We start from the raw sequence: 27342 nt of genomic DNA, 5'->3' as shown, positions 1-27342 counted from the left end.
GGGGGCTGGAGCCTATCCCGGCAGTCATTGGGCGTGAGGTGGGGTACACCCTGGACAGGATGTCAGTCTGTCGCAGGGCAAGATTGACACAGACAAACTCATACACGCACATACACACGTATGGTGAGATTAGTAAGTTCCTCTGGCTGCTCCCTTGTTTTTTCACTTGGGGCTGCCACAGTAAATCGTAGGTGGATCTGTATGTTGATTTGGCACACGTTTTACACCGGATGCCCTTCCTGATAGTGATTTTTTATTTTTTTTTTATGTATTACTGCTAGACATGTAGGAGAACCTCCAGCCTTTATTTGTTTGTTTGTTTAGTTATTTATATGTACTTATTCTCCAGCAGCTACATGATTGGAATACGATATCTCATGGCCATTCAAATTCATGGTAATTATGACTTTAGATGCTTCGGTACACAGGGAACCTCTGGCCAAATTTTGTTTTTTGTTTTGTTTCTACTGCTCAGCAATTGCATAATTGGAATACTGTATCTCATGGCTAATTGATTTGATGGTAATTGTGATTTTATGCATTTGCATGATTGTGTAATGGAACGTGTGTACTGCATTGGTAATTGTAAAAAAAGAAAAACACTAAATATGGAGATGCAGACATTTGTACATGTCTGCAAAACGATGTTCCGTGCACAGATTTGTGTAAATGTCGTAGAAATGATTGTCATAAGAGCACTGGATGCAATACTTTAAATAATGACTGAAGAATATTCTGATGAGGACGGCAGTGATGGTGCACTCGAGTAACTGATTACCATTTTTTTGATTTATTTAATAATAAAATCCATAAATACTGATGAAAGTAGTTTTTAAAAGTCAGTTACATGCTTTCTGACTTATTTTGATTTTACTTTTTTTACTTGATACATGTTGACATTTTGGGCCCGCAGTTTTCACTAACGCTCAAAATTTACTTTTGTGAAAAAAGTATGTTGTTTGGGGTACCAAAGGCTTTAATTTGCCTGCATTTTCACACCCACCTCACCCCAGCTGTAGGTCATGGTCTCAAAAATCCAAAGGGATATTGATTACATGGCCCATGGTCTTTTATGGCTTTGCTTGTTTTTCAGCAGGCATAGGAGGCAACTCATTCATTGTGCATAATTTTTGGAGCCTCCCACCCTATACAGTTCTTTTGGGAGTTGTCACTTGATGGATTTGTTCCTTTGTCTTGCTACATTGTCAATATTATTGTCATAGCAAGACTAGGATTAGTAGACTAATAGTTAACTATTTATTCTACAGGAAGGGGCTTGAAGAGTGGAGACAACTTCAAGCTGCTTTATGATCTTGCTGATAAATTGAACGCTGCAGGTTAGGTGCTGGTCATATTGGCATGCAATTTTGTGTTTCAACTTATAGTATGAATTGTTAAGTCACATTTTAAAATTTATACCCCTTCCAGTTGGTGCATCCAGAGCTGCAGTGGATGCTGGATATGTCCCAAATGATATGCAGGTTGGACAGACGGGCAAGATTGTAGCACCAGTAAGTATTTCCTTTTCTGAAAACACTTGTTTTAAGTCTTTATGTGGAGCAAGTCAAGAAAATGATCCTTCAAAAAGTTTTGGATGATGTAAAACCTTTTTAGTTTGAAAATGTGTTCAAAGGTAGGCTGACCTCATTTGCTGTGTTACATATCATCAAGTGGTATTTGTCTCTGACTGCTTGCAGGTCAGTGTCATTAGTGTGACTACTGTGCCCTTTAAAAAGGTTAACTTCCCATTATGCAATCCAGAATGGTCTATTTGAAGCGTTTCAGTCAGGTTTTAGAATTCATCATAGTACAGAAACAGCATTAGTGAAGGTTACAAATGATCTTCTTATGGCCTCAGACAGTGGACTCATCTCTGTGCTTGTTCTGTTAGACCTCAGTGCTGCTTTTGATACTGTTGACCATAAAATTTTATTACAGAGATTAGAGCATGCCATAGGTATTAAAGGCACTGCGCTGCGGTGGTTTGAATCATATTTATCTAATAGATTACAATTTGTTCATGTAAATGGGGAATCTTCTTCACAGACTAAGGTTAATTATGGAGTTCCACAAGGTTCTGTGCTAGGACCAATTTTATTCACTTTATACATGCTTCCCTTAGGCAGTATTATTAGACGGCATTGCTTAAATTTTCATTGTTACGCAGATGATACCCAGCTTTATCTATCCATGAAGCCAGAGGACACACACCAATTAGCTAAACTGCAGGATTGTCTTACAGACATAAAGACATGGATGACCTCTAATTTCCTGCTTTTAAACTCAGATAAAACTGAAGTTATTGTACTTGGCCCCACAAATCTTAGAAACATGGTGTCTAACCAGATCCTTACTCTGGATGGCATTACCCTGACCTCTAGTAAGTAAATCTTGGAGTCATTTTTGATCAGGATATGTCATTCAATGCGCATATTAAACAAATATGTAGGACTGCTTTTTTGCATTTACGCAATATCTCTAAAATTAGAAAGGTCTTGTCTCAGAGTGATGCTGAAAAACTAATTCATGCATTTATTTCCTCTAGGCTGGACTATTGTAATTCATTATTATCAGGTTGTCCTAAAAGTTCCCTGAAAAGCCTTCAGTTAATTCAAAATGCTGCAGCTAGAGTACTAACGGGGACTAGAAGGAGAGAGCATATCTCACCCATATTGGCCTCTCTTCATTGGCTTCCTGTTAATTCTAGAATAGAATTTAAAATTCTTCTTCTTACTTATAATGTTTTGAATAATCAGGTCCCATCTTATCTTAGGGACCTCATAGTACCATATCACCCCAATAGAGCGCTTCGCTCTCAGACTGCAGGCTTACTTGTAGTTCCTAGGGTTTGTAAGAGTAGAATGGGAGGCAGAGCCTTCAGCTTTCAGGCTCCTCTCCTGTGGAACCAGCTCCCAATTCAGATCAGGGAGACAGACACCCTCTCTACTTTTAAGATTAGGCTTAAAACATTCCTTTTTGCTAAAGCTTATAGTTAGGGCTGGATCAGGTGACCCTGAACCATCCCTTAGTTATGCTGCTATAGACTTAGACTGCTGGGGGGTTCCCATGATGCACTGAGTGTTTCTTTCTCTTTTTGCTCTGTATGCACCACTCTGCATTTAATCATTAGTGATTGATCTCTGCTCCCCTCCACAGCATGTCTTTTTCCTGGTTCTCTCCCTCAGCCCCAACCAGTCCTAGCAGAAGACTGCCCCTCCCTGAGCCTGGTTCTGCTGGAGGTTTCTTCCTGTTAAAAGGGAGTTTTTCCTTCCCACTGTCACCAAGTGCTTGCTCACAGGGGGTCGTTTTGACCGTTGGGGTTTTTACGTAATTAATGTATGGCCTTGCCTTACAATATAAAGCTCCTTGGGGCAACTGTTTGTTGTGATTTGGCGCTATATAAATAAAATTGATTGATTGATTGACACACACACAATGTGCAGTAAAAACTGACATACTGATACATGAATTTACATTTCTCTCTCTGACACATTTCACTGACATACTGATATAGACATGTACAATAAATACACACACACACAAAATCACACAGCAGCAGAAGTACAATCAGTGGACATACAGGTTATGTGCAGTAGTGTAGATGCAGTATGTAAGGTACGAAGAGTAAAGTGCAAGTGACATGGTGAAATGAAATGTTCATGGAATGTTCTTCAGTGTCTTTGAAATGTTCATATAGTTTTCTTCAGTGTGTTGATGAGTCTGATGGCTTGTGGAAAGAAGCTGTTTCCCAGTCTGCTTGTGCGGCACCGCATGCTGCGGTAGCGCTTCCCTGATGGTAGTAGGGAGAACAGTTTGTGTGCTGGGTGAGTGGGGTCTTTGATGTTTATTGCTCTCTTGGAACAGTGTGAAGTGTACAGGTCCTGAATGGCTGGTAGGGGTGATCTGATGATCTTTTCTGCAGTCCTCACCACCCTCTGTAGTGCCTTCTTGTCTGCAGCTAGACAGCTGCCGTGCCAGACAGAGAGGCTGCTGGTCATTCATTAGTCACTTCCTCCAAACCATCAACATGTCTATTAGACCCCATTCCTACCAGGCTGCTCAAGGAAGCCCTACCGTTAATTAATGCTTCGATCTTAAATATGATCAATCTATCTTTATTAGTTGGCTGTGTACCACAGGCTTTTAAGGTGGCAGTAATTAAACCATTACTTAAAAAGCCATCACTTGACCCAGCTATCTTAGCTAATTATAGGCCAATCTCCAACCTTCCTTTTCTCTCAAAAATTCTTGAAAGGGTAGTTGTAAAACAGCTAACTGATCATCTGCAGAGGAATGGTCTATTTGAAGAGTTTCAGTCAGGTTTCAGAATTCATCATAGTACAGAAACAGCATTAGTGAAGGTTACAAATGATCTTATGGCCTCAGACAGTGGACTCATCTCTGTGCTCGTCCTGTTAGACCTCAGTGCAGCTTTTGATACTGTTGACCATAAAATTTTATTATAGAGATTAGAACATGCCATAAGTATTAAACGCACTGCACTGCAGTGGTTTGAATCATATTTATCTAATAGATTACAATTTGTTCATGTAAATGGGGAGTCTTCTTCACGGACTAAGGTTAATTATGGAGTTCCACAAGGTGTGCTAGGACCGATTTTATTCACTTTATACATGCTTCCCTTAGGCAGTATTATTAGAAAGCATTGCTTAAATTTTCATTGTTACGCAGATGATACCCAGCTTTATCTATCCATGAAGCCAGAGGACACACACCAATTAGTTAAACTGCAGGAATGTCTTTCAGACATAAAGACATGGATGACCTCTAATTTCCTGCTTTTAAATTCAGATAAAACTGAAGTTATTGTACTTGGCCCCACAAATCTTAGAAACATGGTGTCTAACCAGATCCTTACTCTGGATGGCATTACCCTGACCTCCAGTAATACTGTGAGAAATCTTGGAGTCATTTTTGATCAGGATATGTCCTTCAATGTGCATATTAAGCAAATATGTAGGACTGCTTTTTTGCATTTGCGCAGTATCTCTAAAATTAGAAAGGTCTTGTCTCAGAGTAATGCTGAAAAGCTAATTCATGCATTTATTTCTTCTAGGCTGGACTGTTGTAATTCATTATTATCAGGTTGTCCTAAATGTTCCCTGAAAAGCCTTCAGTTAGTTCAAAATGCTGCAGCTAGAGTACAGGGACTAGAGGACAGGGACTAGAAGGAGAGAGCATATTTCACCCATATTGGCTTCTCTTCATTGGCTCCCTGTTAATTCCAGAATAGAATTTAAAATTCTTCTTCTTACTTATAAGGTTTTGAATAATCAGGTCCCATCTTATCTTAGGGACCTCATAGTACCATTTCACCCCAATAGAGCGCTTCGCTCTCAGACTGCAGGCTTACTTGTAGTTCCTAGGGTTTGTAAGAGTAGAATGGGAGGCAGAGCCTTCAGCTTTCAGGCTCCTCTCCTGTGGAACCAGCTCCCAATTCGGATTAGGGAGACAGACACCCTCTCTACTTTTAAGATTAAGCTTAAAACTTTCCTTTTTGAAAAAGCTTATAGTTAGGGCTGGATCAGGTGACCCTGCTGGGGGGTTCCCATGATGCACCCAGTGTTTCTTTTTATTCACCTCTTTTTGCTCTGTATGCACCACTCTGCTTTTAATCATTGGCGATTGATCTCTGCTGTCTTCCACAGCATGTCGTTTTCCTGATTCTCTCCCCTCAGCCCCAACCAGTCCCAGCAGAAGACTGCCCCTCCCTTAACCTGGTTGTGCTGTAGGTTTCTTCCTGTTAAAAGGGAGTTTTCCTTCCCACTGTCGCCAAGTGCTTGCTCATAGGGGGTCGTTTTGACCGTTGGGGTTTTTCTGTAATTATTGTATGGCTTTTGCCTTACAATATAAAGCGCCTTGGGTTGACTGTTTGTTGTGATTTGGCGCTATATAAATAAAATTGATTTGATTTGATTTGGTCAGGATGCTCTCAATGGCACCCCTGTAGGGGTATTTTTCCTTACCACTGTCTAGAGTAGACCTTACTTGTGTGAAGCTCCTTGAGGCAAATTTGTTGTGATTTGGTGCTATTTAAATGAAATGAATTGAATTCTCCGCTGCGTGGATGATACGCTGCAGTCTGCTCCTGTCCTTCGCAGTGGCAGCAGCGTACCACACGGTGATGGAAGAAGAGATGATGGACTTACTGATGGCAGTGTAGAAGTTCACCATCATTGTTTTTGGCAGGTTGAGCTTCCTCAGCTGCCACAGAAAGTACATCCTCTGTTGTGCTCTCTTGATGAGAGAGCTGACATTCAGCTCCCACTTGAAGTCCTGGGTGATGGTGATCCCCAGCTAATGGACGGACTCCACAATGGCAACTGTGGAGTCACACAGGATGATGGGGTTGGCCAGGACAGGGTTCTTTCAACCATAATACCATTACACAATGACTATTTTTGGTGGATTAGGTCAACCTGAGATTAGGTCACTTCAGGAAAACTGGGCAATGCTTTGATTGCGTCAGTACAAATTGGGAAAACCATAACCATTAATCTCTGATGTCTGAAAATAGTCAATATCTATTTTAGGATGTAATGTGCTATGAAACTAGTTCAGACTTGTATGCCAGTAAATAGACTAGAAAAACCAATTCCTTTTCTCTGGCGTTTCCTAAATGAGAAATTACATCTCTGTTTAACGTTAGTATTTCTTCTGTTTTTCCAGTTGCTTAATGCTGACAAATTTACCTTATTTGTAGTCTTTCAGTAGCATGGCCCAAGCAGAGGGTCACCCCTTTGAGTTTGGCCTGCTTGAGGTTTCTTCCTAAGTATCATCAGAGGGAGTTTTTCCTTACCACTGTTGCCTATGTGCTTGCTCTAGGGGTTGGTAAGGTCAGACCTTTCTCTGGACATAAAATGTCCAGAGTTGTGACAAGATGGTGCCTGTGTTTGTTTTGGCTGCTGCTCGTCTGTTGCCGCATCAAATTTTTGTTTAGGTTCTGATCGTGTGTGCTGTTATATTAGCTTTGACAGGCAGCGGTTGTGTTTGTGCTGTAAGGACTTACGACTGCGGCTGTCTTTTCAAAATTAAAGAGTCAGTGGAATGCCTCTTTAATGACTGTGATCGCTACAAACAAACTTTTCCTCCCCCGTTCGTGTGCCCTCCTTCCTCCCAGGAATACCTGATGTTGCGATGTCCAGGTAATCCTAAAAGGAGGAGAAGAGGAGGCTGTAGAGCGGGCGGCCAGGTTCGGGTCAGGCGTGAAGTGTGGGAGGCGGCTCGTATACATCGGAGGTGTAGATGGCTGCGCCCGGTCCTCCTCCAGCTGGATTTGCAGGCTGTGCTGCCCTGTTTACACATCCCACCACCCAGCTGCATAACGAGGTTCGGCCTGTACGTCCCTGGATTCCTGTTGAATGTGCTTGGACTTTGGGTTCATCTCGGCTCTCTGTGTGTACATCCATGGAGCAACGTCGGTCCTGCTGGTACAGCTGGGCATCACGTGATCGTGGGAGATGTCTGCAGGCAATCCCGCTGCGTCCGGTCGGCTCGACGGATTCATTAACACTGAGTCGGATCGGACTACTGAATGCCCGCTCCATAGCAAATAAAGCGCTCTCTATTAATGAGCTTTTCGTCAGGAAAAACCTGGATTTTCTTTACGTCACAGAAACGTGGCAGAGGGAAAATGAGTTCATTCATTTAACCCTCCTGTTGTCCTCATTTTCTGTATACACCCTGTGTCCTCCGGGTCAAAATGACCGTCTTCACTAAACCCCCAATATAAGCAGCTTAATTGAATTTTAAACACCAAATTTCATCTTGCATATTGTCATTCACCACAAAATGTGTGAATACCTGCGTTTTCCCTCTTCACTGGAATTTCTATAGCTTAAGAAAAGAAAACAAAATGTGCCAAAAGGAGTTTTGAATGCATTTTTATTCATCCCAGTGACTGTTTCTTTTTTTTTTTTTCTCCAGTGAACAATTTAAGACAATGTACAATACAAAATATGAAAAATAACATAACCCATTCAACTAATTAGCACATGTAGGGCAGTCTGCAAGTGCACAGCCTTTGCAGATATATTTCTTACACTTGCAGCACACAGTATGTGTTTGACAGTCCTTCTTTTGAGGGCAGAACTGACATCTCTTCCTCTTACTTGCCCTAGCTGGGGAAGTGGCTGTGGTAGCTGGATCCTCAGGTTGATCAGGAGCTCCTGTACTCTGAATAGCTTTCACAGCTGCTGCTGAGGCTTTTGTGCGGGGGACATGCTTCCTTCTTTCAATGAGTGGAGTTACAAGTGCCTTTCCTAGCTGCTCCAGGAACACCCTCCTCTTGTTCTGCTTACGAGACATCCAGGTCGGGTTGATCTCTCTCCAAATCACAAAGGCATTGTAGGAGGAAACATCAATGATGTTGTGGAAGATGACCAGGGGCCAGCAGGCAGCCATTCTTCTGCCGCTGTATGTTCCAATCACCTTATCTAGGTTGTCCACACCTCCTTTGTTGCTGTTGTAGTCTAGGATGATGATTGGCTTCTTGTCCTCACGATCGCTAATGTCACCGTCTGTGTGCAGTGTGCTCAGAAGAACTACATTCTTGTTTTTCTTTGAGAGGTAGGAAACTAGAGTGGTGGTGGGCGTGAAGGCAAACTTTGAGGACAAGACCTCTCTCTCCTTTGACGCAAGCAGTGCAGGTGGGAGCTCAGGCTTGTTCTTTCGAACTGTACCAACCATGCTGTCCGAGTTCATAAGAGGTGAAGAAATTGTCACATGTCACATTGTGACCCCTCAGTCCCTCTTTCACATCAAGCACAACTCGCATCCCCTGGTTCTTCTCTGGGCATCCACTGGTCGGCTTCCCAGTATAGACTTGCATTTTCCAAGCATAGCTTGATTTGGCATCGCAAGCCACCCATGACTTGATCCCATACTTTGCTGGCTTGCTGGGCATATACTGCCGGAAAGGACAACGACCTTTGGACAAAAGACATTAGCATCAGTGATTAGTATCAGTGTCACAGAAAACAGTCAAAGAAATCAATAGTGAAAATCCCTTTTATTACAAATATGAAAACAGATTACCTCTAAATGGAACCAGTTGCTCATCCACTGTTACGTCAGGCCCTGGATTGTAGAGCTAGGGCAGCCGCTCCACCCACTTGTCCCATACCTCTCTTATGGCTGCAAGTTTGTCTGTCACATGTCTTGCTGGTCTTGACTCACGGTCATCAAATCGTAGCAGTCTTGAGTATGTGTGAAAGAGTTTGAGTGGCATTGTGGCTCGGAAAATTGGCCTTCCACTCTCTGCATCCCATAGACTAGCTGCAGCCTCACCTCGGGACCTGTATACACCTAAGATTAGCAGCCCTAAGTAGGCCTGCAGGTCAATCTCATCCATCTTTTTCCAGCTGTCTCCATATTTGCGAAAACCCTCCAGATTTGTCATCTCCAGGATTATTTTTTCTATTGCTGGTGTGATAAACAGGTAGAATGTAGAGACAGTGTCATGGGCATGAGAAATGGCATACCTTGTGGGTCCTGGGGTCATCTTTATGACGTTTTGTTCTGCATGCCTGCCGTGTTGGTCATATGCTGCTGAGGACCATGTTATTTTGCCATTATTTGAAAGGAAAGTCTCTCTTTCAGCTCCAGGGTTTTCTTCTTCTTCTGAAGATGATTCCTCATGCTCTGGGTTGTATGCCTCCCCATCTTCTTCTTCAGATACATCCTCCACTTCCTCTTCTGAATCAGAGTTGTCTTGCTGGATATCTGAGAAAATCAGCTCTACAGCCTCTTCAACGTTATAATGCACACTCATGGCTTCAGCACAGACAGAATTCGGGGTCCTGTTATCTGCAGCACCTTTATAACCTCTGGAAATAAACAGGTGGGCTTCTGCAGTCTGCGAGAACACCACCTGATTTGCCTTATTTACTTCTGCTACTGATTGATCTGAGACACAACTAAAACATTGTAACATTCTGTGGTTTGTAAATAACTCTGTGACCTTGATTTCAACTCTATTTGCCTCAGGTACAAAGACCACCTTTGTACCTTTTTTTTGTACAGCTTACATGGACATGTGAATAAAAGCAACATTTCACTTTTTCTACTGTTGGGGCCAATCTAGGAAAAGTCATAAAATTTCAAGTTTAAAAAAATAGCATTTAGTGGATTTTTTGGGGGGTTTTAACACAGTGGCGGGTCATTTTGACCCAAGGACAACAGGAGGGTTAAATGAGCTCTGTCCTGTGGGTTGCTTGGCTGTTGGGAAGCCCCGCCCCTGCCGCCGTGGTGGAGGACTGGCTGCGGTGTACCGGGACACGTACACATGCAGACTCACGAGTGCAGAACACGCCCCCTCTTTTGAGGCGCTTATGATGGAAGTTGGTTCCTCAAATAAATTTTATTGCATATTGATTTATCGCCCTCCAGGTCATGCTGGGACTTTTCTTAAGGATTTTACTGATTTTTTTATTTTATTTTATTTTTTATTTTTTTTAACATCTATAATTCGTCTGGAAAAGGTTTTGATTATTGGTGATTTTAATTTACACATTGATGATGACACTTCCAGCCCAGCTAGGGAACTTATATCAGTGGTTGAGGCTTTTAATTTTAAGCAGTACGTGTCAGGCCCCACCCACACTAAAGGTCACACTTTGAATTTAGTTTTTGCATTGGGCTTGCATATTGCCAATGTGTGTGTTAGGATGTTTTTCTGAGTGACCATTGTTGTGTTTTCTTTGATCTGATGGCCCCACCTGAGCCTAGATCAGTACTTACTAGGGTGGAGAGGAGGATTATTACAGACGCAGTCGCTATGCAGTTCTGTGATAAATTTGACCCTTTACTTTTTAATGAATTTATTGAAATTGATGGCTTTATGCACTGTTTTAACAGCCATTGTGCTATTATTTTGGATCAAATAGCACCACCTAAAGCTAATAAGGTTTCCCATGGCCGGTTCTGTCCTTGGATCAATGATGCGATTATGAATCAAAGGAGATTATGTCGCCAGACTGAACGTTTATGGAAATCAACAAAATTGGAGGTCCACAGGCTACATTTAAGAGATCTAATATCCTCCTTAAATAAGATGTTAGAGGAGGCCAGGGAAAGCTATTTGTATCGGCTGATTGCCTCAAATAAGAGAAATCCCAAAGTGCTCTTTGACACAGTCAGCTCTATTGTGTCACATGCTGCTGCTGTAACTCCTGTTCTTCCTAAACAAGTAGTGATGAGTTCCTTAATTTCTTTATTGACAAAGTCAGAGTCATAAAAGATAGTTTGCTGCTGTCATTGCCCTCTTGTTGTGGTTCCCGGTATTTGGGACCTCCGCCTCAATGCTGGACCTCCTTTAAGCTTGTTACAATTGAGGACATTCTATCTGTCATCAACATAATGAAACCAACCTCTGGTATTTGGGATGTACTTCCTTTTAGATTGTTTATGAATGTTTTTGACTCTATTGGGCCTTGTATTGTTAAAATGTTCAATATGTCTTTGTCGACTGGTGTGTTTCCTTGTTCTTTTAAACATGCTGTTGTGGAACCATGGCTAAAGAAAGCAGGATTGGACTCTATGGAACTGAAGAACTTTAGGCCAATATCAAAGACCCCTTTTTTGGCTAAAGTCTTGGAAAAGGTGGTCTGTGTCCAACTTAAATCATTTTTGCAGACTAACAACATCTATGACACATTTCAGTCCGGGTACCGTGAGTTTCATTCCAGTGAAACTGCCCTGTTGAAGGTGGCTAGTGACATTATGATGGCCGCTGATAGTGGTAAATGTTCTGTGCTGGTTTTATTGGGTCTGTCATCTGCATTCGATACCGTTGACCATGGCATTTTGATTAATACATTGCGGGATATGGTTGGCATGTCAGGTCCTGTATTAGAGTGGTTTAGCTCTTACTTGGTTGGTAGAACTTTTAGTGTTTCTGTGAACAATGTGATGTCTGAATCTGCTGGTTGATCTTTTGTAGGGTGTCCCGCAGGGCTCAGTCCTGGGTCCAATTTTGTTCCCGCTGTATATCCTTTCTCTTGGTAAGCTGATCCAGCAGTTCTGCGATGTGTCCTACCATTTGTATGCCGATGACTTGCAGCTGTACTGTTCTTTTAAGACAACTGAAGCACAGAAAATTTGTTCTCTCATTAGTTGTCTCACTAAAATTACAGAATGGCTAACTGAAAACAGCCTGCAGTTGAATTCTAATAAGACTGAGACATTGATTGTAGCTCCAGACAGTGCTATGTCTGTCATTAAGAATCACCTTGGTAATCTGAGCAGCTCTGTTAAAGGCAGCCTGCGTAACCTGAGTGTCATTTTGGATAGAGGGATGTCTTTGGAACTTCACACTAGGCAGCTCGTTAAGAACTGTTTTTTCCAAATTCGGAACATTTCCAAATTACGCAAAATGGTGGCTTTTAATGAGCTAGAGATGATTGTGCATGCATTTGTTTCTTCGCGACTTGATTATTGTAACAGTCTCTTTACATGCCTCAATAAGAAAGAGCTGGCCTGCCTGCAGGTAGTGCAAAATTCTGCTGCACGACTTCTTACCCGCGCCCACAGGAGAATGCATATTACTCCTGTCCTCAAGTCTTTACATTGGCTCCCTGTTTTTTACAGGATAAATTACAAAATCCTTGTGCTGACCTTTAGAGCTCTACATGGGCAGGCACCAGAATACATTAAGGACCTGATCCAGCCTTATGTTTCCAGCAGGAGTTTGAGGTCTTCCAATCAGAACCTGCTGATGGTTCCCCGAACTTGTTTTAAAACTCGAGGGGACAGATCTTTTAAAGCTGTGGCACCTCGCCTCTGGAATGAGCTTCCCTGTTCTCTTCGCTCACTGGATTCTGTGGATGTTTTTAGACAGCAAATAAAGACACATTTTTTAAACTGGCATTTTAGTGTCAATTTAGTTTATTGTTCTATATTTGTATGTGTTTTTATTGTCTTTTTATATCGTGTATAGCACTTTGTGACCTTGGTCTGTAAAAAGTGCTATATAAATAAAGCTTACTTACTTACTTACTAAAATGATAGATAAAATGATCACGCTTCTGACAATTAGCCACCAGTGGACCCTTTAAATAGGATGTCTGCTGGCTTCAAAGCCACATTAGGTGCTGAAAGAGAAGGCTGTGTTCAAAGAGGCACACTGCTGTAGGTCTCGCACCAGCAGAGAGAAATCATCTTCACACACATGATTAGACAGCTAGATATCCACAGACAATAGTCCACAGGCCTGACTAGCCAGGTGTTGAGCTCTTCACCAGCCTCTTTGACCTTCGCCATGTCCAAACACAGCTATCGATCTTTGGTTCAAGGGAAAGATGCTCATTGCAACGGGATGGTCTCCTCCAGCTCCTGTCGTGGCACTGTGGAGACCAGGCTAATGACCACAAGGAGGTCATTGAATTCTTGTTTTTTGTTTGACCTGGAACACAGCAACTTTTTCTCAAGGCTCTGCAACTCCCTCAGTGAGCAACTGGCACCCAACACAGTACAAAGGTGAGGAGGAAGATGGCATTCCGAAAGAGTTATTAAAATAACAAAAAAGTCAAATATGACAAGACTAAAAATGGTGAACAAATACAAAACCAGAACAGGACATTACCATCTTGACACATGTGATAAATGCTATTGTGTCCTGTCATTATGTGTATTATTCTCACTCACTCATCTTCAACTGCTTACTCCAATTATGCGTCACAGAGGGCTGGAGCCTATCCCAGCAGTCATAGGGCGTGAGGAGGGATACACCCTGGACAGGACGCCACTCTGTCACAGGGCCACATATAGATAAACACACCCACACATATGGACAATTTAAAAGTTTCCAGTCTACGTAACCTGCATGTCTTTGGATGTGGGAGGAAGCTGGAGCACCCAGAGGGAACCCACGCAAACACGGGGAGAACACACAAACTCCACACAGAAAGGCCACAGGTGGGAATTGAACCCATGGCCTTCTTGCTGTGAGGCAACAGTGCTAACCACTAATCCACCGTGCCACCCTGTGTATTATTCTGTATTTCCAAAATCATGTGTGTCACATACCATTATGTAAACATATTAGAAATCCATTGACTCATTTGTGGTCACTATTTGGTTACAGGCATCAGCTGATGCATTGTGTTTTACAAGTTCTAGAAATAATTCATATGGCAGTGATCTTAAACCACAACCAGTGATTAATTTGGGGACACATGCAGATAACATGACCCTTTGTGCCTTGTGATGGGTTTCACATTGTGTATTTGTTGTATACATGAATGTCAACGCGTGTCTTTGTGCTGTTCATGTCTGCAGGAGTTGTACATTGCTGTTGGCATCTCTGGTGCTATTCAACATCTGGCAGGAATGAAAGACAGCAAGGTAATCTTATTGTGTCCACATTAAAGGATAGTAGTATTTTGATGAACTGTTTTGTTTTTAGCATATTCAGTTTACTTTTGTTACCTTCTCATCAATAGACATCCTCGTCTCTTATGAAAAAAAGAAGTTAAAGTTATATACTCAGATCAGTTTTGCTCCTTTTCTCTCTTTTTATATACTTTTCTTGTTTTCGACACCATTGGACACCTTGTTTTCAGCAGTTGTGTGACACTGAGTGCTAAGGTTGTCACAGATCTCAAAAGTTACATTTTGGGTCAGATACAGTTATTTAAGCCACAAATTGGATCATTTTTTGAATCAGGAAAAAAAAGACAAATGCTACTTTTTTCTTTTTAAAAATAGGTTAATGAGTAATGAAAATAAAGAACCCTTCTCTGTGCACGAGGTTGAGCGCAACACTGTTCAGTTGGTTCATGGTTGCACAGGGAAAAGGTGACAGTCACGTTGGCCTCAATGTTAACAGAGATTTTTTTTTTTTTTGCATAAGTGGGCTGAGCCTGCCTGTGATGCAGCACGGGGCTGCAGTCTGCATGAGCACGCAGTGATGGCGGGAGCTCTGGTCTCTCCGTGAGGCTGCTTCTTAATTAAAATAAAAATTTTAAATGGGCTTCATGAGCTTGGAGCAGCTGAGTTTCTACCACTCAGACTGTGATCTTACAACAACTACACCAAAATTAACGCAGTTATCACATTAAAAACAAGTCACCATGACACAAAACCACACTTACATAAACTCCACAATTTATCTGTGGCTCATGCACTTTGTGAAACATGGGGGGTAGTTCATATGGATCAACTGTGATCCATTGCACTGCTGCTCTGTGCCTAAATTCTAACTCATCTTCTACCACTTACTCCAATTAAGGGTCACGGCGGGGGCTGTAGCCTATCCCGGCAGTCATAGGGTGTGAGGCAGGGTACACTCTGGACAGGACACCAGTCTATCAGAGGGCCACATATTGACAGACACACATCCCCCTCAACACGCACACCTATGGTCAATTCAGTGTTTCAAATCGACCTAACCTGCATGTCTTTGGAAGTGGGAGGAAGCTGAAGCACCCAGAGGGAACCCACACAAACACGGGGAGAAGATGCAAACTCCACACAGAAAGGCCACAGGTGGGATTGATCCCATGACCTTTTGCTGTGAGGCAACAGTGGTAACCACTAAGCCACTGTGCTGCCATGTCTGATGTATTTACTTAATTGTTGGTTTGTGTATGAGTAGTAAAGTACTAAGTGTCCCTTCTTTTATTCAGACTATTGTTGCAATCAACAAGGACCCAGAGGCTCCTATTTTCCAGGTGGCTGATTTTGGCTTGGTAGCGGATCTTTTCAAGGTGAGTATTGGGGACTGATTGCTGCAGTTATGTCACTGTCACACATCTTGTATTAGGAAACAACTGAGTCCTGAAGCCAAAACATTCATTCATGTGCAGACCTGCTATCTGTATAGACAGTGGATTATTTGGTAGGTAGGAGGCTAACATGTTTAGAATATAACATTTGCTTTCTTGCTGATAAATTTTGCATGGTGCATTATTATATGGAAATGTGCAACGGTTGAATTATTAAGTTCTTGAATTGGTATGCTTATGTATTTTGGGTCAAGGATGAATGCTGCCAAAACAGAATGTTGATAGGACTAATGTTTTTGGAGAAACTATGGATATTGGCAGCATTGAACAACACTGAACAGTGGGCTTTGCTATTTACATCCTGGACTCACTTGCCATTCCAACTCATTCTAGAACCTTTGCATAATTTATTACCACCCTTGAAAAATGTCAGCTACCTATTTTATAAATGCTACACATTCTGGAACCTGTGGATCCCCACGGGCAACACGCTAGTATAGTGTAATATGAGTACTAGTGTTTTACATATCAAAATGTTCAGAACAGTCTCCACTTTCTCAATGCGAGACACATTTTGTCGACCACAGTGTGGAAAGATATACTTTGGATCAAAATTATTATTTTTTTTTAATTTTTCAAATGTTTTGGGCTGAAATACACTTTTATTCATGTGGACAAACTGTTTGGGTGTAAGAAATGGGTTTACCAAAGTCGCTTGGTCACAAAAGTAATATAGAATGTATTTAATTTATTTTAGATCAGTCTCATAAGCTTAATCTTTCACTATTGAGTGAAAACGCTGTCACTGTTTACTATCAATTTTTTTTTTTGAGTGATTTAGATAAAATGACACTCAACAAAGCCTGCATACTATATATCATACTCGTCTTTTATTCCTTTCTTCCTTCCTTCATTCAGTCCATTTACACTCCGTAAAATGTTTTTTTTTTTTTTTTTTTTTTTCTTGGGCCCGCACGTTCATATCTATCACTGATTTTCACTTTAATGCCACAAATAACTAATGGAGAAGGATTTATGATCATTTTGAAACAGTAAGACTAATCTGTAGTCACATTTGTCTAAAACAGAAAAAGACAGATGTGAACTGATAAAGACAGATCTATTGTGGTGTACACTGCACATCTGGAGCAGATATTCACATAATGCTCGTTTGGAGCTGGAGGTTATTGGCAAAACAATAGCACTTACCAAGTAAACTGGTAACTTAGTTTTCCAAAAAGTAACAGTATCCCTGGGTCTATGAAGTGCTGATGTTTGCGTCAATAAACTGCACAGTTGCTTTGCTTGATCAGATGGCAGAATAATTCTTCCACGTGTTTCTACATCATTTCCTTTTGTGAGACTGAATAACCTTAAAACTTTTATAGCTATGAAAAGGCTCTGTCGTAAGTTCCCACAAATTCTTTCCTGTGTTCTGTCAGTGAGAATATTGGCGTGACAGCTGAAAAGACACACACACAGCACTCCACTTTGTTCGAGCAGGGAACTTTGGCCGCATGAATTCTCCAGCCTCTCGGATTGGCTGTGAGTGAAAGATTGTCTCTAAACAAGATGCATACTCTTGGTGAGAACTTGTAGTTTCAAGAAGTGGTCAAATGAAATCTCTGTGACATTCCTTCACTAAAAGTTGACCATGACACGGGGGCCTCATCATTAGGGCTCAAAGAAACTGACAGAATTGGGATATTATTTCCTTCAAAAATGACTCAAAACTGTTAAATGGTTGTGAAAATAGTTGGTGACTAATGTAGAAGTCGGTTAATATTTAAAGATTTACACCGATTCTTTAGTGTCTATTGTGCACTCCATGAACACTCTCAAAAAACTTTGAATTGCATCCATGTCCTCAGTGCCACAATGCGGTGCACCTGGTGCAGTACGGTTTAAAGGAAACAACAGGTGTTCTTCTGGTTCGGTGTAAATCCAGTCGTCTTGTGAACAGCTTTGTGTTGATACATTTTGCTATTGAAAAAGCAAAGTGTACTTGCACATGCCCAAAATCTACTTGCACCTTCTGTGCAACTCGTTTTTGCACCCGCTGTTAAAATGGAGCCCTCAGTGTCTAATATATTTGTGAAGCAGGGTCATGTTTAATTACTGATTAATTTAAAGTTGCAGACAGAATTGCACCAACATGTAGTTTGAGTGTTGAGCTCTTCCATCACTGACAGTGAGCACTTGGGTAGAATAGACCTTGCAGAAAATACGTATTTGCAGAGTTTAGATGAGAGTTGCACAGTAATGCTGTTCTGAAGTGTTGGTCAAACTATTTTGTAATGTTCCTTCTTCAGGCTGTTCCAGAGATGACTGAAGCACTAAGCAAGTGAGGATGACGGTGAAGCTTCCATCACAGTTGGAACAAAGCAACACAACAAACCTACAGTCTCTGCCTTAACAGCTCCTCAAGCTGTGTGTGTCTGAAGCCAGACTTTAATCTCTGTAGTAACACAACATACAGTGTGGAAATAAATGTCAGATTTTATACACATAAGGGTCAGTATCTGTGAATATTTTACTGACCTTCAGTGAGGTTATTTCACATCTCTAGTTTGTGTTGTAATTTGCATTTGCTTTTGTGCTCAACTTAAGACTTCGGGAATGATTGTTTTTGGAAATATTACGTGCAAGAAGTACACTAGCACAAGGCTCTGTAATGATTGAGATACTCTTGGAAAATAGGTTTATTATTAAATTGATGTTTAATGAGTGGCTTTCATTTCGACAAGTTTTCTTTTTATTGTCTTCCACCAGCAATGTCCTCTTTAAATGTCCAATATAGAAAATATTTGTAGAAGTTACAATGAGTAAGAACAGCTTGCAGTATTGAAGAAGCAAACCTTGAAGGTTCATGCTGTGAAACATTTCGTTCCAAGTGATATTCAGTAGAAATCCCATTTCAAGCTTTTCACTATTTGGCTGTGATGTGATCACACTCGCTCCCAAGTATTTACACAGCTTCTAAACACCAATCAGAAAGCCCCCCCCCCCCCCCCCCCAAAAAAAAAACCTTGAATTATAAGGTCAAGTATAGGTTGATGCCTAATCGTTGTCAGAGATTTATGGTAGTTTGCAAAAACACCAACTCCGCAGGTTACCATCATGCCATCGTTAACTTCCTTAATCTTTTCCTAAATGTTGACAAAGATTTTAAAAAAGGAAAAAAACAAAAAACAAAACCTCCACAGTGGCCCAGAGTACCCTGCAGCAGCCCTAGACTGTTCCTTGAGAGTTTGTAAATGATAACTGATGTACTTCCACTTGCGATAAGTTAATATTTCAGATGTAAGTTAAGAAGCTTAAATCGAGTAAATTATCTCATCAGCCTGGTTTCTACAAAGTGTATCGGGGGAAATGAGCCCTCAGCACCTTTCACCACAGACATTCTACCACAGTTTATCACGTAGTAAAAGCTGTTAGTTATCTGCCATGTTTTGGGCTCAGGCCCAACTGCTGGTTTGTTTTGGTAAACTGTCAAAAATTTAATGAGCGTCAATTCCTGATAAGCAATCCCTGATAAGTCTGTTTTCCAGTTGTCCAGTCCCTGTGTTTGTGCTGCTCTGGAAAGGACAATAACTCACATCAGATGGACTGACAGTATATTGAGGATAACGGGCAGACAGTGTGTGACTCCACCAATCTGGGAGTGAATTTTTGCAACTGATCTGGAAAGTTACGTGCAGTTGCCCATTTCTGGTCTTATATCTCTGACAGTCTGTTCACTGGGGTGTCCACTGGCTCCATCATCCGGTACTTCTCCTCCAGAAGAGGCTCGCTGCCCTGCAGGTGGATAAGGGGCTTGGAGTGAAGCCCGACTCTACTCTCCTGGTTCCTCTTGTTGTAGATGTTGACTTTGTGCTCCAGCTCAGGGCTGGTTTTGGAGGACCCATCAGGGCTGGGTGGTTTGAGGTTTACGGGGTCCAGGCCCTTCTGTGTGAGACAGGAATCCTCTGATAAAGAGGAGAGCAGCTCCTGGACCACAGCACTGGGACTGCCTCGAGGCTGTGTGCCCAGGGCGAGAGGGCTGCTGTACGGTGGAGGGTAGCATCGCTGGTCACTGTAGTCTGTGGAAGTGGATGCCTCGCGTACCGTGGAGCTGCAGTCTGTGGTGGAGCCCAGCGTGTGGCTGCTGATGCTGTGCTGCCGAGCGCTGAAGCTGGTACGGGATGCTGTGGTGGTGGAGACTGCGCTGATGGAGCTGCCAGTGCGCTGCAGAAGACTGGACGGTACTGCGTCTGCACTGACCAGAGAAGAGGGAAGCTGGCTGGGGTTGTTAGGCAGGTGCACGTCAATGGCTGCTGTGGTGATTACACGTGCAGCAGGATCTGGGATCCCAGTATCTAGATTGGGGACATCACACAAAGTTTACAACTGTGGTGCTACATGGACTACGAGACAGGATCTGGTGGACGCTCACCACTACTCGGCTCACTGTAATACTGGCTGATGTAGTTATTCATGTCGTCTTGACCAAGATGATCTGAAAGAAAAAAAAAAAGTGTTGATCTTTTGTGTTTTGCCTCACATGCATGACTGTAGACAGTAGAGTCTGAAATCTTTTTAAACCAAAGATACTTGGCTGTAGTTGGGTAACAGCAGGTGCAGTATGGAGGTGTGATAGTCTAGAATCAGCTGCTGCGGTGATGATGGGCAGCAAGGAAAAGTTGGCTGCTTCAGCAGCGATTTTCACCATGTCATTGGCTGAGAGTTCTCACTGAGGGCTTCTGATTGGCTCAGAGATGCAAGCTATTTATTCCACTGGGTTGATTCCCTCCTCCACTGCGATCATTATGCATATTTATTTTTCACCACTTAAAATTCTATTCATAAATAGTTTTTAGGCCAAGTGTTTTTTTTCTTTTGACTGACACAAAATATGAGACTAGCAAAAAAATGTGTCCCCACTTCCTGTATGTGAGATCACTCAGTTTGCCAGGGTGTGCCTGCCTCCTTTTCCACCCTAAACGAGGAGCCGGGAACCAGCCAGCAAGGAAAAGGTACACAACCTTGGCCCTTCATAGTTCTCTTTTCTTCACCCCTGGTTCAGATGACATACCAGTGGAGGCGTGGTTTTGGTTATGAGAGATGGCAGTGGAATTTTTAACCTGCTTATTTAATAAAATCTGCAGCAGCAGCTTAAGAGACATTTTTATTTTATTTATTTATTTTTTTTGTTAAAGAAGGAGAATAGGGAGGTGTGCAGAGTTGCAGTCAGTACAGACACACAGCTGATCAGTCACTATGACTTTGGTGCAGTAGTAGAAACCAGGCTTTGAAGATCGGTGAAGCTCTGCAGGCAGCAATGTGGTTTTCTGCTGAGAAAGAACAATGTATTCCCCAAATCCCTCACCACTAAAAGAGGCTACCAAACCCAAAGTGAAGGGTTGTTTCTACTTTGAATTAAACTGTTTGCATATTATAAAATCATATATTTTTAGGGCTGCAACTGTTAATTTTCATCCCCTCTTTACATCATTCTTCAGCCATTCCCACATGAGATGAGTAAGTCTATCGTGTTCTGGGACTGTCATGGTGTCTCTTCCCACCTGGATGTAATGACTAATTCAGAGGAAGGGGACCTCCTGGTCGTATCCCTGAAACACCTGAATTCAGGTAGCTCCTACTGTGAGCTCCTTGTGGATGCCTGCTGTTTGGACACCTAATCCTCTAACGACTGTTACCTGTTGGCCCCCCAGGCTCTCGAGCTTTTGCCGGTCCATGATGTTCTGTAGTTCCAGGAGCTAGTCCATCCACCTCTTGGAAACTGCTGCTCTGTTTACCCCAGATATGGTGGATCTGCATGGCTGCTTCACGCTCTGCGACCAGATCCAGGTCCTGCTGGGCCAGGTGGGCCCTCAGCTGCCTGATTTCAAACTAAACAAAGAGAACGTGTGAGAACTGAAGAACATTTTAACCTGTTTTGCACCGAAGACTCCATCCATTCTTGTCCTGGAATCTCATTTACACATTATATCTTCTAATTTCTAACCTGCAGACACTTTGTCCCTTCTCTGGTTTGAGCTGATGATGCAATAAAAGAACAAGCTGGAAGATTATCATAATTTATAAAGCTAAACTTAGCTGCTGATATCCACAAGCCTGCTGTAAAAAGCATTACATTGCACTGTTACAAATTTTTAGTCATTTTTGAGGAGAGATTGCTGCCCTCTGCAGGATGCTCAGAGATAAAAGGACGTACTGCCTGTTCCTGGCAGATCTGAGTGAGACGGTCAAGCTGCTCGTCCCTCACCGCCTTGGCCTTCTCATACTGCTGGATCTCCAGCTCCATGTCAACCTTCACTTGAAGCACATAGGCTGTAACAAAAAGCACAAGAATGTTTGCATCTAGCATCAGAAACATCCACATTTTAGTTGCTCACATACAACCCTGATCACAATTAGTGCAACCCTGAATTTTTAAATGTAGTATTTAAAATACGTTTAGAAATAAATGCAATATAGCGAGAACTGAACAAGAGCTACACCATCGCTCTTCCAGCAGCTACTTTTGTCATGGATACATGAACATCTCTGAAGTCACTGAGTATGTCCAACTTTATTCACATCAATCATTAAGAAATACATAGAGTATGGTAAATCTGGAGTACGCAGTTCTTAAAAGTTCAGAGTGACCATGCAAGGGGACCAGTAAGGGAAGCCACCAAGATGGCTTGAGTGCTTCTGTGCCTGTGATTGGCTTTTGTCTGTTGCATCATCAGTTACACAACTTCATGGAACATTTGGATTTTAGTACAAGAAAACTGATCAATCTGCGTTCGAGTCTCCTGTGATGTGCTTACCGGTAAAGTGTGGCAGAAATTTCACATTGCATTACAGCCCCAAATCTGTTCATAAAACCAAAAAAAAAGTAAATAAAATATGTACAAAAAATTTGTCTTTTTAAATTAGAAATTAAAATATTGTATAGGCCCATTTGCTTCTATGTTTATGAATGAGACAGTGGTAAACAAAACCTGAACAACATTTGTAAAACATGGATTTAATGTCATCCTTAATTTGCAAAGTTTCATGCTAATAGGCCCCAATCTTCTGTCCTTGGTCATCAGCCCAGTGTCCGTGAACCGCCCGAGCAGATTTCAAGGTTTTGTCTACTCTAGGGCTGTCAAAAGAAATGTACATGTTCTGTAAAGTCGTAGCTGAATGGATAATCAAAAGTAATTAAAAACTCATAACCTCTTGCTGGAGGTTATGTTTTTGCCTGTTTATTTGATTATCTAATGGTTTTAATTGTGAACAGCCTGGAGCCCACAATTTTTCATATATCGTTATAAAATTTTTACTAAAGATTCATATCCTGATGGGCAAGAACTGATTCAATTCAGGAAAAATCTTAGAAAATTGGAAAAATCCCCATTTTTAACATTGAACAAATTTTCAGAAATTCCTAACTGTCAAAAAAGATCAAATTTCTTTCATATTTGAGAGCATTATGTAGGATGGTATTCTTTATCGACTGGAAAGTTTGATCCGGATCTGATGCAGATTACAGATTTTGTGGCCATTTAAATTTTAACATTGAAAACCCCATTTAATGTATATTTTACATTATATCTTAAACGTGCTCCAATCACTCTCATAATTGAAAGCCAGGTGCAGACTGGCACTTGCAATCACCCGACAAAGTTTGATCCGGATCTGATCCAGATTGTGGATTTTGTGGACATTTGAAATTAATACTGAAAAGCCCATTTGATGTACGTTTGGCATTATATTTCAATCAAAAGTGAGTCAACCACTCTCATTTGTCACAATGAGGCGCAAACTGGCACTCTTAATGAATAGACTATGTTTGATCCGCACGAGATCCATATTGCGGATATATTGGCTGTTTGATTTCAACATTGAAAAGCCCTTTTTGATCTATAGTTTGTGTTATATTTCATCTTCCGAAACATTTCTAACACGACTTTGACCTTGAAAGGTAAAAAATTCTGAACTTGGATATTAGTGTTGGCTAAGGAGTGTGCTTTGAGTGTGGTGCTAGTTTGTGTTTGGATTAACTAAAGACAAATTTAGGCAAAAACTATAACGTTACTATCACGTGTTCTTTTTTTGTAAAAAATAAATAAATAAAATTGGAGTGATAGGGCAGGGGCTGTGTGTTGGGGGGCCGTCTAAGCCCTTCATAGACTGTGCTTTTAACACTGTATCTTAACTTGGACAGATGCTGTCCTACCAGCATTCCTGATGACGAAGTACAGGAAAAAGCAGGGGTGGGGGTAAGGGGGATTGGAGGTGGAATGGAGTGGAGTTTGGCAAACAACCTCAAGAGGGAATGTAGTCGATAATGCAGAGTGCACGCTGTGTATGTGTTACCTGATGTTGAAGGACAGGACAGACACATTCGCCTCCAGCCCCTCCCACACTCACCATCAATGATCCTCTTGACTCTCCAGATGCGCAGTGTGATGATGAGACCGATGGCGTCCCAGGGGCTGCTGGGGCCGTTGGCCACTGTGGAGGCCACCACAGGGGCCAAAGAGAGGACGATTACAGCTCCATCAAACACCTGACAAAACACACACACACACACACACACAAGGTCACGGCTCTGTGCAGCCATGCTGAGATGTGACATTGAGGATAAGACTGCAGTGAAAAGGGCCCCGAGTCAGGACTAATGGGTCCCTTGGGCGCTTACCTCGACTTTGTTCTCTATGTAATCCCATATCCCCAACACCACAATCCTGAACACCGTCTGAGATCCACAGGGAGAAGGAAGGACACACAAGGAGACTAGGTGATGAAAACAGAAGGCATTTGGTAGTCATATAAGTTTATACAGCCAGGTCCATTAGTATTTGGACAGTGAAAATGTAATTTTTCATCTGCATGCATCAACTCTGGAGCTGAAATGAAAGAATCAAGATGTTCTTGTAGTGTACACTTTCATCTTTAATTCAAGAGGTTTATATAAGAAATATCACACGAATGATTGAGGAATTACAGTTGTTTTTATGCTCTCCCTCTAGTTTTCGAGCTTATATGTAGTTGGACACATGAAACAGGATTATTTTTCATACAAATCATTAGAGCTGAGCAATATCACCACACACTCACATCCTGATAATGATTTATACATTACCCTTACATTTTCTCTGAATTTAAAGAGTTATAGTTAATATATGAACCATATGGAAAGGTGTACTTTTTCATTACATTTTAAATAGATTCCAACAAAAAGTATTCACTCATACTAAATTTATTTTTCTCCTTTTAGTTGGAACCTTTGGGCAAAGGTATAATTAAGCATGTCAAAAACAATTACTCATTGACTTTCCAAGCATTCTAAACTTCAGTTTTTAATATGAGCGAAGCGCCGCGCAGCAGCGCAAAGCTCACTCTGTGGTAGATGAAGGCACAAACCGGAAATGGGGGGAAAAAAATCTGCCCAGTGGGGAAAAAAACCCACAAACCAAACAACATTGTTGTAAAAAGCCACAAACCGATGGTAGACAAAGCCACAAACTGGACAACATTGTCACAAAAAGCCACAAACCGATGGTAGACAAAGCCACAAACTGGAAAACATTGTCATAAAAAGCCACAAACCGATGGTAGACAAAGCCACAAACTGGACAACACTGTCGTAAAAAGCCACAAATTGGTGGTAGACGAAGCCACAAACTGGAAAACGTTGTAAAAAGCCACAAACCGATGGTAGACAAAGCCACAAACTGGACAACATTGTCGTAAAAAGCCACAAACCGATGGTAGACAAAGCCACAAACTGGACAACATTGTCGTAAAAAGCCACAAACCGATGGTAGACAAAGCCACAAACTGGACAACATTGTCATAAAAAGCCACAAACCGATGGTAGACAAAGCCACAAACTGGACAACATTGTCATAAAAAGCCACAAACCGATGGTAGACAAAGCCACAAACTGGAAAACATTGTCATAAAAAGCCACAAACCGATGGTAGACAAAGCCACAAACTGGACAACATTGTCGTAAAAAGCCACAAATTGGTGGTAGATGAAGCCACAAACTGGAAAACGTTGTAAAAAGCCACAAACCGATGGTAGACAAAGCCACAAACTGGACAACATTGTCATAAAAAGCCACAAACCGATGGTAGACAAAGCCACAAACTGGAAAACATTGTCATAAAAAGCTACAAACTGATGGTAGACAAAGCCACAAACTGGACAACTTTGTCATAAAAAGCCACAAATTGGTGGTAGACGAAGCCACAAACTGGAAAACGTTGTAAAAAGCCACAAACCGATGGTAGACAAAGCCATAAACTGGATAACATTGTCGTAAAAAGCCACAGGTGATTAAAAGGGCTGTAATTGGGGGGGGGGGGGGGGGGAGCCCCCCAGCCCCCCCCCAGAAGCTGAAAGGAAAAAAAAATTATAAGGCGAGGGGTCTGAAGCTCCCCCAGAAGTTGAAAGGAAACAACAACAACAACAACAAAAAATGTTTAGTTGAAGCTGAAGCTGAAAGGTTTTAGCCATGCTAATGCTCCCCTGAAGCATTTACTCAAAAAAGCCTGAAGGACCTAAATTACATGGTGAGATGCTGAAGAGCTTTGTTTGTTCATGTCCGCAACATATACATATTATAACTGAAAAACAAAAATATAAACACAAGTCTGCTAGAATTGAAACCTTTAAAACTGATCTCCCCTCCACCCCCCAGGCTTCCCTTCAAGGCTGTGCCTCCAAGACACCAATGTACACTGCCTGAGAAACCAGGGTGTGAGAGCGTGCCTGAGAGTGAAATGGCATTTAATCTGTAAAAATAAACCATTATGAATGTGTTTCACAGCAGTTATGAACACAGCCACCTCTGCAGATCATTTTTGTTTATTGTCCTTGAAGGCTTCATTGGACTTTTCTACTTCTGCTCCTCTCTGATTTGAACACCAGACAAAATGAGTGTTTTTTCCAAATAAGAATGAGACAAACCATATAGAATAATATGAAACAAGATGTTTTTTCCATCTCCAAATGATGCAAATCTTCATATTGGACAGCCCTACTTTCAGAACCAGTTTTTTTTTTTTTTTTTTTAGACAAGTCAGGGGAAAGACCTGCAACCATTTCCAAGTCATTGAATATGTCATGGACTTCATTCACATTAATAGTTATGAAATTCAGAGTATGGTGCTGTATGGTAAATCTGTGTGGAGTAGGCAGTTCTCAAAACCTGAGTGACCATCTAAAGTAGGAGACTTGAGGGAAGCCACCAAGACACCCAGGAGAAGGAGTTACAGATTTCTCTGCCTATGATTGCAGAAACTGCATAGTTTTGTCTTGAATCACCACATATACAGCATGATAGAGTGGAACAGAGAAATAATTTCTAAAAAAAAAGAGCCAAAATTTTATATACAGTTTGCCAGAAGGCACATGGGAGACTCCAGCTGTTATTTGATCTGTTTTCTTGCATGACGATCTTTTTGTGTCACTCCACCAGAAAGCTGCAACTGGCAACAGGCAAATGCTGTACTATGCACATTTTCTGCAGTCACAACCACAGGAGCCTATAACTCATTCAGTTATTTGAGTGTTTGTTTTTTTTAAGTCACGGTACAAATACTTA

At 41.6% G+C, this 27342-nt stretch overlaps 2 protein-coding genes across 2 annotated transcripts in view; one reads left to right on the top strand and one right to left on the bottom strand.

Moving 5' to 3' along the window:
• The window catches only part of etfa (electron transfer flavoprotein subunit alpha), a 34424-nt gene extending 15938 nt beyond the window's left edge, over nt 1-18486 (top strand). The window contains exons 8-12 of the mRNA XM_034176501.1: nt 1269-1337; nt 1429-1511; nt 14299-14364; nt 15648-15728; nt 18059-18486. Of these exons, the coding sequence (XP_034032392.1) occupies nt 1269-1337; nt 1429-1511; nt 14299-14364; nt 15648-15728; nt 18059-18094 (335 nt within the window). The 3' untranslated portion in view covers nt 18095-18486. The remainder of the gene's footprint in view (nt 1-1268; nt 1338-1428; nt 1512-14298; nt 14365-15647; nt 15729-18058) is intronic.
• A 2-nt stretch (nt 18487-18488) lies between these two features.
• tmem266 (transmembrane protein 266) overlaps nt 18489-27342 on the bottom strand; it is a 92384-nt gene continuing 83530 nt past the window's right edge. Inside the window, exons 7-12 of the mRNA XM_034176500.1 lie at nt 24427-24483; nt 24156-24294; nt 21964-22079; nt 21446-21638; nt 20182-20244; nt 18489-20104 (exon numbers count right to left, since the gene is read on the bottom strand). Of these exons, the coding sequence (XP_034032391.1) occupies nt 19464-20104; nt 20182-20244; nt 21446-21638; nt 21964-22079; nt 24156-24294; nt 24427-24483 (1209 nt within the window). The 3' untranslated portion in view covers nt 18489-19463. The remainder of the gene's footprint in view (nt 20105-20181; nt 20245-21445; nt 21639-21963; nt 22080-24155; nt 24295-24426; nt 24484-27342) is intronic.

The sequence above is a fragment of the Thalassophryne amazonica genome, chromosome 8 (assembly GCF_902500255.1).
Source record: "Thalassophryne amazonica chromosome 8, fThaAma1.1, whole genome shotgun sequence".
NCBI classification, from domain to species: Eukaryota; Metazoa; Chordata; class Actinopteri; order Batrachoidiformes; family Batrachoididae; genus Thalassophryne; species Thalassophryne amazonica.
The sequence above is the reverse complement of the archived record's forward strand: the minus strand, read 5'-3'. Positions and strand labels throughout refer to the sequence as shown.